Raw genomic sequence first — 11,804 nt, forward strand, 5'->3', positions numbered from 1 at the left:
CTTCTTGGTAGGGTGCATTGTTGATGGGTTATTTGAGTGCTTTATACATGGTTCTATCTGGTAATGAGCTCCCATGAGTCCTTTTTTAGTGTGAAATAAAGGATTATATTTATATATGTATACATAACTAGAGAGAAAGAAAATGAAAGAGAGTGTGAAAGTAAAACACAGAGAAGGGGACAGGTAGGTGGTATAGTTGATAGAGTGCTAGGCCTGGAGTCAGTAAAACCTGAGTTTAAATCTGGCCCCCAACATTTATTAGCTGTAATAAATATAAATGTAATATAAATATAAATGTAAATCTCGATTTCCTCAACTGTAAAATGGGGATCATAAAAGCACTTATCTCTTAGGGTTGTTATAGGATAAAATGAGAAAATATTTGGAAAGTGATGTTTAGCACAAAGTATAAGTGTTAGCTATTATTATTATAATTGTTTTTGTTATCCAATGTGCATTTGGTATTTTGAGTGTTTATATATGAGTTAGTCATTCCATTGCCACATTTGGAAAGATCTAGATATAAGTTATACTATGAATATACTGGGATATTTTCCTCAAGCAACTCTAGAGGGGATAAGCTAAAAAGATATAATCTTTTGGGATCCACACCAATATAAATCTACTCTATGAGCGAGAACCTTTGGGGTCACAAATTATACTTTTAAATGTCCTAAGGTGGGAGCCAAGTCTCAAGATAGTGTAGTACAGGCAGCAACCCAGCTGACTCTCCCAACACTCCCTTCCAAACATCTTTAAAATAACTCCTCAAATCAAATTTTGGAGTGGAAAAACCAAAAACAAAAATCAGAATGAGACATTTCTCCAGGCTAAGTCAACTTAGAAGGATGAGAGGAGGGTTCTGTGACACTGTAGAAGGGGCCAGCCTGGAGCAGGGCAGCAGCACCAGCACAAGGAGTGGGCCTTACACATGGTTGTGATAGTGGCATGGTAGCAGTAGCAACACCTTTGGGAGCTCTTAGTCCAGAGACAATAAGGGGGTCAGACAACTGACCAGAAAGAGATTACCAGGAACCATTTGCTAGCACTGGGAGCAGCTGGTGCTGATTGGAAATTCTATTGCCTATCCATAATTTTGCATCAAAATTTCAGGGCAGAGAGGAGTTCTTATGGTTGGTCAAAAGGGAACAGGAACCCTGATCTCAGTTCCAAGGCATAAAAGAACAAAAGCACTCATGACCGCAGAAGAGTGATGGACTTGGTCAAGGTTCCAGAGGAGGACTAGCACTTGTGGCTTCAGGGAACGAGGGGCCCCTCCTGGGTAAAGACTGGAGTGTACTAGAGTATAAACCAGGAGAGCAGTGACCACACATTTTCACAAATTATGTGACCTTGGAAGCACCAAAAACTTGCAGACCCCTAGAACTAGTATTGAAACAGTAGCACAAAAAAGACTGAACCTTGGCTCTGTGCCTCCCTATCCCAGATGAGTAGAGTCCAACTTTAACATAAAGTTGAAAGTCAAGAAATAGACTGGAAAAATGAGCAAATAACAAAAACAAAAGAACTAGAGCATAAAAAAGCTATTATGGTGGCAGGGAAAACCAAGATACAAATTCAGAAGCAGACAAAAATGTGATAACTACAAGCAAAACCTCAAAGAAAAATGCTATTTGCACCCAAGCCCAACAAGGGGTGAGTGGTAGAGAAAAAATTGGGAAGAGAAATGAGAGTATTCAAGAAAATTATGAGAAGAAAATTAACAACTTGGTAAAAGAGATGTAAAAAATGGTGAAGAAAATGACACCAAAAAAAACACAAACAAACAGAACTGGTCTAATGGAAAAAAAGAGTACAAAATGTCACTGAAGAAAATAATTTCTTAGAAAGAAGAATGGAGCAAGTGGAAGCTAATGACTCCATGAGACATCAAGAAACAATGAAAAAAGGTCAAAAGAATGAAAAAAAATAGAAGAAAATGTGAACTATCTCATTGGAAAAACAACTGACCTGGAAAATACATCAAGGAGAGATAATTTAAGAACTATTGGACTACCTGAAAGTCATGATTAAAAAAAGAGCTTAGACATCATATTTCAAGAAATGATGAAGGGTATCTTATATATCTTAGGTCAAGAGGGTAAAATAGAAATCTAAAGAATCCATCAATCACCTAGTGAAAGAGAAATGAAATGAAATGAAAATGAAAACTTCAGAGGAATATGATAACCAAATTCCAGAACTCCCAGGTCAAGGAGAAAATATTGCAAGTAGCCTGAAAGAAACAATTCAGATATCATGGAACCACAGTTAAGAGGAGAGGAGAACTTGGAATATGATATTCCCAAAGGCAAGGAACTAGAATTACAGCTAAGAATAGCCTACCAAGCAAAACTGAATATCATCCTTCAGGGGAAAAACTGGATATTTAATAAAATAGAAAACTTTTCAGCATTCCTGATGAAAAGACCAGAGTTGAAGAGAAAATTAGACACACATGACACAGAAAGACACACACAGAGTTAAAATAAAGAACTGGAGCAGAATCTATTATGCTTTAGCTGAAGTAAAAAAGGCCAGGGTAGCAATCATGATCTCAGACAAAAAAAAAAAACAAACAAAAAACAAAAAAACCCCAGAGCCAATTAGAAGAAAGCCTACATTTTGCTAGACAATGAAGTGATTTCCAAATTTTTATACCAAATTTCTCTGATAAAAGCCTTATTTCCTCAAGAAACTGAGCTAAATTTATGAAAGTAAAAGCCATTACCCGATTGACAAATGGTTAAACAATATGAACAGGTAGTTTTCAGAAGAAGAATCAAAGCTATCTTTGGTCACATGAAAAATGTTCTAAAAATCACTACTAAAATGCAAATTAAAACAACTCTGAAGTACCACTTCACATCTATCAGAAATGACAAATGCTAGAGGGGATGAGAGAAAACAGGTACACTAATAAACAGTTAGTTTAAGTTGTGAATTGTTCTAACCATTTTGGAGAACAATTCAGAACTGTGCTTAAAGGGCTATAAAACTATGCATATCATTTGACTCAGCAATGCCACTACTAGTTCTGTATCCCAAAGAGACAAGAGATCTATGTGTACAAAAATTTAGCAGCTCTTTTTGTAGTGGCAAAGATTTGGAAATTGAGAGGATGCTAATCAATTGGAGAAATGGCTGAATAAGATGTGGCATATGATTATGCTTTATATATATTGTGCTATAAGAAATGATGAGGTAGGTGCTCTCAGAAAAAAAAAAAACACAGCAAGACCTATATGAATTGTTACAAAGTGAAGTGTGAACTAGGAGGTCGTTGTATACAGTAACAGCAGTGTTGTAATGATGACCAACTGTGAAAGACTTGACTACTCTGATCAACACAATGATTCAACACAAATACAAAGAACTTATGATTAAAAAATGTTGTCCACCTCCAGAGAGAGAACTGATGAACTCTGAGTGCAAACTGTAGCATAATTTTATTGCTTTCTTAATTTTTTGCATGTTTTGCATGATTTCACATACATAATTAATATCGCTTAGCTTGCCTTCTTGGTGGGTGGGGGAGGCATAAAGAGGAGGGAGAGAATTTGGAATTCACAATTAAAAAAGAAAAAGAAAAGAATGTTAAAATGATTATTTTTAAAAGAAAAATAAATATCTTAAGGGAATATAATTGATTTATCCAAATCTTTAAATTCAGAAAAGATAACTTTATTACTATTTTGAAGAATAATTAGATTAGTATGTGCTATATAATATTAAAATAGAGACAGGCCCCCTACCATTTGCCGAAGGTCATAAGCAAGAACTTTGAAATCAGTTGATAGTTTGTCTTGTAAACTTGGAGTATATGTTGCTCCAGATACTATTTTAAACATTCCTCTGGTTTTATTACTTTGGTCAAATACAGCATCTAAGGGGAAAAAAACCCAGAAATTTAAAACATATTAAAAGAAAAATAAAATATGCATATTTTAAGGAAGACTATAAATGTGAATAACTATTTCGTTCAATGTATTTGAATTTCTGCTCCCCTTTGATATCAGCTGTCTTCTTTTTTTGTATGAAAATATTTTTATATTATTAATTTTTCTTGCTTTTTTCTGGTCACTTTTCTTTTAGCTGCCTCCTGTCCCCAGCCACAATCTCTCTCTTTCTTTCTTTCTCTCTCTTTTTCTCTCTCTCCCCACCCCTCCCTCTTTCCCATTTATTTATTGCTATGTTACCTGAAGGGATTAATCAATATTCACCAATTAATGAAGTTGATGATACCAAGAAATATTGTGAAAAATAAGCCATTAAAACTTTTCAAGTCACTTGTAGATACTTATAGAACTACTAACATGTAGGAACTCTGCTGGCTTCCCATGTTCCTTATAAAGCTTTGAGTATCTGTTACTTTGATGCCTAACTTTAAAGATGTTGCTTTCAGTGTAATAATTATATAACAACTGGTGTGTGATTTTTCCCATCAGATAAAGTTTGCTGCCATTAAAAAGGTTTCAGGGAATGGTCCTGAAAGTTTCGTTGGAGAAACACAATAAGTTTACAAAGTATATGTGTGTCAATACAAATGTTGACTAATAATCTTAGCTTAATACTTTCCCTTAATGTATTTGATTTTAAGGCAAAATAAATTTTTCTTAAAAATATACTATATCATAGGAACTTTTGCTCAAGAAAAATAATATTATTTACTTACACTAAGTACCAAATACTATTTGCATTAAGTGCCTTGCTATGAATATTCCCGTACTTCCTATATTATTTCGCTTGTGGGGAGGGATGAAAAAGGAAATCAGTTTCAGTAAGTTGTTCAAACTTATTCTAGTGAATATAGCAGAAGGAATTACTTTGGGAGAATTTATTACAAATTAGCTATTACATTTTTCAATTTTTAACTAAAAAAGACAATAATTTACAATGTCACTTTATTATTTGTTATTTATAACATGTCACTTTATTATTAAACCCTTTAAAAGTATTAATATTGTAAATTACTACTTTAAAGGCTAATAATAATCATGAATGATGTATCAAAAGTTATCCACAAAACTATCTCATGCTTTCTTATCATCATAATAAAATATTAAAATTTTAAAAATACACTTTTTAGTCTTCATTATATCTTGTTTATCCTTATTAAGCCAGAGGCTTGCTTCATAATTTTCTTTTTTGTTTTCATATTTTTAAAGGATAAATAATTTTGAGTGGAGTGACAGCTAGGTGGCACATTGGATGGAATGTCTGGTCTGGAATCAGGAAGACTCATCTTCCTGAGTTCAAACATGGTCTCAGACTACTATAGACTACTACACAGAATTACTAGCTGTGTGACCCTGGACAAGTCACTTAATCTTGTTTGCCTCAGTTTCCTCACCTGCAAAATGTGCTGGAGAAGGAAATGGCAAACCACTCCAGTATTTTCAGCAAGAAAACCCCAAATGGAACAAAAAATTTGAACATGACTGAAAATGACTTCACAACAAAAAAATTTCTTTTTCTGGTTTGGCAACTGGTCTTGAATCAGAGGAACTTGACTTTTCTGGTATCATTTTCTTCATCTGTCAAATGAGGGGGCTATACTAGATAGATTATTTCTGTCCTTTATATTTTCCTCAAAATATACTAAACAGTATTAGTGATTCTTTAGAATTGAGTTGCATGCATATTTACATCTTTTAGGTTAAGTTTTGCTCTTATGAAATACATCATATGACCATAATTACAACATTTAAATCAACCAAGAGCAGAGAATAAAATCCACAAAAATTGCCCTCTTTATTAAAGTTCAAGAATATTATTCTGAATGTCTAAAGGAAAATAACTATTTCGGTAGTTGAATTTTTATTTTTTTATTTTTTTCCAATTCATATAAATGCACTGGGGATTCTTATTCCTCTTATGCCAGTGTGCTTTTACAGAGAACTCTGATTCTATAGCATAGATCAATAGTTCTTGTTTTTACAAGTTATTTTTAACTCTTGGGTCATGTCTGTATCCCTGGGTTCAATTAGTTCACATTTATTCTATCACTCTATTTGCTCAGAGATTTTTTTAGTTTGCTTTCATAATGTGTTTTTTAATTGCTATAATTAATCATGAGATCATAAACTTAGAACTTGATAAACCTCAGAGACAATTTATTCCAATATTTTACCAATGAGGAAACTGAAACGCAAAGAATTTAAATAATTGGCACAATGTCAATAACCAGTCATATGTACATTGCTCTCTAAAGATCACAGTTAGGATTTGAATCCAGTTTCTCTGAATGCAATACAGTACTCTGTTTATCACATTGCACCACATTTTATCCACCTTATTCATTACCATGTTTCAGAAAGACACAATAGTAAAACTTTCATTTTAAATTATTTATCACAAGTAGTAAATAAAAGCCTTTTACACTTGAGTGAGAAAAAATCAAAGATTATAAATCTTAAGGCATGCCAAAATCTATTTTTATGAATGTTGAAAATTAATACTATTCAATTTTACCCATCTAAAACATTCTTTCTGGCCCTCACTATCTGGATTAAAGTTCAAGTTTTATGAGGCCTCATTTTTTTTCTAGTAACCTATGAGGAACGATATACTCCACAAAAAACTTGTAGAACAATATAGTCTATAAATGCAATGCAGAAAATTAAAAAAACTCACTGTGCAATTGAGTTCAAAATGTTGAAAATTCTAAGGAAATTTATTAGTAATTGACTTTACATCACTTACCTTTTCCAGATTCCTTGATAGCTATCCAGGAAATCGTAATTAATCCACAGCTAACTACTACCAAAAAGGCAAAGAGAGATGCAAACAAGACTTCTTGGTCATTAAAAATATGATGCCTTGAAGGTGAGGGCTTTTTCAATCTCATTTTAATTTTATGAAATTAGTTTCAATTACACTGAAAAGAAATGCAAATGGATACGGAAGATCACCTTAAGCAGATAGAAAACTATTTCAAACGGAGAGATATTTATAGAAGTTTGGCAAAGTAATAAAAACATTAATTAGACAGTGGTTCCTAGTTGCCTTTCTTATATCTCCATAATTAGGGAGCTTTACAAATGAAGTTAATCTTTAAGGAAATATCCATGAACAACTAGAACTCTAGAGTCGTAAATGTTAATTATTGGCATTGTCTAACAACATGCTATCTGGAGAAGTGAACAGTTTGTCATTTTAAAAACCACTGAAGAAAATATGAGATTCATGTTAAGTAAGTGAGGAATAGGTACAACATTTTGTAATGATTAATTATATTACCTAATAGATCAACCTTTTGCCCCCTGACTCAGACCATTATTCTTGTATTTGCCTAATTCTCTATGGGATCAGAACTGTGCAGCATATATAGTATAAATGTCTAGACATAATCACACATATATCTACACATTTGATATTTTACAAACTTAATATACTGTACATATTAACTAATTAACTCTCAAATATGCCCTTTTAAATGTATATGGGTATAAAGTCTCACAAACCTGAGAGATAGGTTCAAATTCAAAGCAATTAAAATGACTAAATAATTATATTATTTTACAATTTGATGACTTAAAGGTAATCAATTCATATGTGTCCTCGTATGTCAAACAAGATAAAAGAATAAAATACTGATTGTTATTTTTAAGAAGCAAAATGGATAGAGACAAATTATTTCATTATATAAATATACATATATATTTATGTATACTATATCATTGACTTGTTTGTTGAATATGTTGACATCTCTATCTGAATTGGATGACTGTAACAAAAATTGACACAAAGGAAAATGTGGGCATATATAGAATGATGGGAAATTTTGATTTGAAAGCCCTTTGGCTTTTTTTTGAATGAGAATATTAAAGAATACACATTTTCCTTAGCATCACATATTACTTTACAAAAATTATCATGTGCCAACTTATAAAAAGTATAAATGTAAAAAGGCAGAAATAATGAAGTCTTAGTTAAGGAAATATTGGTCTAACTTTAATCTGTCAAATCCCCACCTTTGGTCATTCTTTGCCTTCCTTATTTTGTAGTATTGTTAAATACTATAAGTTATACTATTTTAGTATCATTAAATATTGTAATTTATATTACTATAATATAAATGCAGATGCATTTCTGGCATATGCCTCTATTTAACTACAAGCTTTATGAGGTTACAGACTGGTTTTTTTTTCAACACTATGTGTGTTCCAACACCTAACAAAGGGCTTTGCACACTGCATGCACTTAATATTTGTTTAATTCAATATAATGGGCCACATGTTATGAGACTGAGTTTATATTTTACTTTTTAAAATATTTGAATTGTGAACTTGATGAATATAAACAAACATTCCCATATACAAAGGAGAACAGAAAAAGAGGGTCATATATGAAATCATGAATTTCTATTATGTACTGTTTGGTTTTTTAAAGTCTATAATAAATATGATATGGTAATACCAATACTGTCCTGCTTTTCTGTATCCTCTACTGAACTTCCTCATGCTATGTTTTGTGCATTTTTAAATATTTTAATGAGGCTATTTTCCTTTTGATTTTTTAGTATCACTATCAATCCCTGCTCCCTGTTATTCATCTTCCCAAAACAATAGTTATTCTTTGTAATAAGCACAATCAAGTAAAATAAGTCTATAAATGCTGAGCATATCTGAAATTGTTTTTCATTTTATACCTCTAATCCATCACTTCTAACAAGAGTTGGGAAGCATAATTTATCATTAGTCTTCTAGAGTCATAATTTGTATAATTGGTCATTTGATCAGAGTTCTTATGTCTTTCAAAACTTCTGTTTTTTAAAACAATATTTTTGTTACTATATAAATTGTTCTCCTGGTTCTTCTCATTTCACTCTGCATCAGTTCATACAAGTCTTCCTAGATTCCCCAATACATCTTCTTCTATCTTAAGGTACAAAAAAATTCCATTATATTCAAATACCATAATTAGGTTAGCCATTCAAGAATTGATGGGTACCCACTATTTTTCCAGTTCTTTGCTAAAACAAAAAATATTACTATGAATGTTTTTGTACATACAGATCCTTTACGTCTTTCTTTGATGTATTTGAGCTTATATGTCTAGTCATTGAACTAGTCCTTTTTATTGCTATGGCTTTGTGTGCTCCAAGGTGTGCATTGCCCTACCCTAACTCTCTGTGTATTGACCTCTTGGGGCTGGCTCTGACCCTCACTGATACTCTGACAAAGCAAGGCTCAATTACCAGAATTCAAGCTGGCTTACATCTCCCCTGATGAGTTCCACTCAATATTATCTGCAAGGTTATGTCTCTTCTTATGCAGTTGCGCAAGACAGAGGAATTTACTGCTATTTCTCTTTTAGGTTCTTGATCACTGCTATTTGTGGTGAGTTTTAAGGTATATTTGCCAGAATGTATGTGTTCCTCTACAACATTTCACATCACTAGCTGAACCTTGCATTTAAAGAGGCAAGGAGAGTAGTAGATTTAATCTTAAGTATGACCATATACTAGCTTCTTAAGGAACTACCTTTTCAGTTTCCAGAATTTCAGATTTCTGGTGATGAACTGTGTTTTTGGTTTCATGGTGGAAATTAAGCCACATCTAGATGACCCATCATATCAGGGGAAAGGAGAAATTCATATGTCAACTGGGAAGGGATGGATCAGGTTTGATGTTGGGGAACTACTTTTTCATAATAGTTGGATTGGCAATATAAATAGCTAATTTATTTATTCCTAGATAAGCCTTAGAAGCATTCAGTCCCTACTATAATCAATAGGTTCCTAATGAACATTTGGATGTAAAGCATATTCTATCCAAACTTTGGCCACAAAGGAATAGAATTACTTCTTACTCCCTTCCCCAGAGGTTCAGTAGAGCATTCCAAGAAATTATCTCAAGAGTCCCCTTCAACCAACTTTAAAATAATGCATAAAACAGAATTCTGGAACAGCATGACCAACATAAGATTGAGGTGAGACATTTTTATAGGCCAGAAGAACTTAGGAGGTTGGAACGAAAGATCCATGGAACTGGGTCTAGGACTGGCCAAGAGCTCAGCACAGAAGCAACAGCTGTGTCAAAGGCCTGATCGTGGGCCTTAGAGGCTGTATCTGTGATGATAACAGTAGTACCAATAAAGCAGCGGCAGTATTGGGAGCTCTCTTGGCCCAGAGCTTGTAAGAGGATTGAATATTTGGTCAGAAAGAGATTACAAAGGACCTCCGTGCTGGCACTAGACATAGAGCTGAAAATTGTTTGGCAATTCCATTGTCTGTTATCCAGTTCCTGGATTGCAGTTCCAAGGTGGAAAGGAGTGTGTAAAGTCACAAGGGAGCAGGGACCCTACCTAGTTCCTAGTTCTGGGTGGAAATTCCAGGGAGGAGAGGAAGTAGAAGCCCTAGTTCCTGGTAACAGTTCAGGGAAGAGAGGGAGCAGGGGCCCTGGACCTAGTACCAGGGTCAGAGAGGAACACTAATTCTTCTTCTTCTTTCTTTTTTTGCTTTTTGGTGAGGCAATCGGGGTTAAGTGACTTGCCCAGGGTCACATAGCTAGTAAGTGTCAAGTGTCTGAGGCCAGATTTGAACTCAGGTCCTCCTGAGTCCAAGGCCAGAGCTCTATCCACTGTGCCATCTAGTTGCCTCAAGAGCACTAACTCTTGCAGTCACTAGAGGACAGGGGCCCTTTCTGGGTAAGGAACAGAACATAGACTAGGAGAGAAGTGACCACATCCCTTCCCATATCACACTACCTTGGAAACACCAAAATCTTACAGATCTCATGAAAGAGTTGTAAAAATAGCAGCACAAAAAAGCCTGAAGCATGAGGCAGTGACATCTAACCCTATAAAGATGAGCAGTGTCCAACTATAACATAAAGGGTTCAGTGACAAGAAATAGGTTGGAAAAATAAGCAAACAACAAAAAAAGAACCTGACCATAAAAATCTACCATAGTAACAGGGAAGCTGAAGACATGAACTCAGAAGAAGATAATGAAATGCAAACAGCTACAAGTAAAGCCTCAAAGACAAATGTAGATTAGACACAAGCACAAGAAGAATCCTTATTAGTATTAAAGAAATGGATAAAAGAACAAAAAATGACTTTAATAATAAAATTAAGAATGTTAGAGAAAAAATTGAGAAAAGAAATTAGAGAAATGCAAGGAAAGGATGGAAAGAGAATTAACAACTTGGTAAAAGAAGCACAAAAAATACTGAGAAAATAACTCCTTAAAAAAATAGAATTGGCCAAATGACAAAAGATATACAAAACCTCACTGAAGAAAACAACTCAAAAAAGCAGAACTGGTCAAATGACAAAACAGGGACAATATCTCCCAGAATACAATAACTCCTTAAAAAGTAGAATTGGTCAAATGGAAAAATAGGTACAACAACTAACTGAAGAAACAAATTTTATAAAAATGGTCAAATGGAACTCATGAAACATCATGAAACAATAAAACAAAGTCAAAATAAAGGAAAATGTGAAATATTTCATTGTAAAAACAACTGACCTGGAAATCAAAGGAAGATAATTTAAGAATTATTAGACTACCTGAAAGCCACAATTGAAAAAAAAAAACTGCCTAGACATCATATTATAAAGAAAAACTGCCCAGATATCTTACAGAGATAGAAATAGAAAGAATCCACCAATCGTTTTCTGAAGGTGATCCCAAAATAAAAACTCCCCAGGCACATGAAAGTCAAATTCCAGAATTTATAGGGCAAGGAGAAAATATTGTGATCAGCCAGAAAGAAGTTATTCAAATAACATGAAGCCACAGCATCACATAAAATATGGCAGTTGCCACAGTAATGGATCAGAGGGTTTGG

At 33.6% G+C, this 11,804-nt stretch overlaps 1 protein-coding gene across 1 annotated transcript in view; it reads right to left on the bottom strand.

Annotated features, from left to right (window-relative positions):
* The window catches only part of TMPRSS15 (transmembrane serine protease 15), a 140,164-nt gene extending 133,314 nt beyond the window's left edge, over positions 1–6,850 (bottom strand). Inside the window, exons 1-2 of the mRNA XM_027875468.1 lie at positions 6,706–6,850; positions 3,756–3,886 (exon numbers count right to left, since the gene is read on the bottom strand). Coding sequence (XP_027731269.1) covers positions 3,756–3,886; positions 6,706–6,850 — 276 coding nt within the window. The remainder of the gene's footprint in view (positions 1–3,755; positions 3,887–6,705) is intronic.
* Positions 6,851–11,804: the final 4,954 nt, after the last annotated feature.

The sequence above is a fragment of the Vombatus ursinus genome, unplaced genomic scaffold, assembly GCF_900497805.2.
Source record: "Vombatus ursinus unplaced genomic scaffold, bare-nosed wombat genome assembly UNPS02014809.1, whole genome shotgun sequence".
Taxonomy (NCBI): domain Eukaryota; kingdom Metazoa; phylum Chordata; class Mammalia; order Diprotodontia; family Vombatidae; genus Vombatus; species Vombatus ursinus.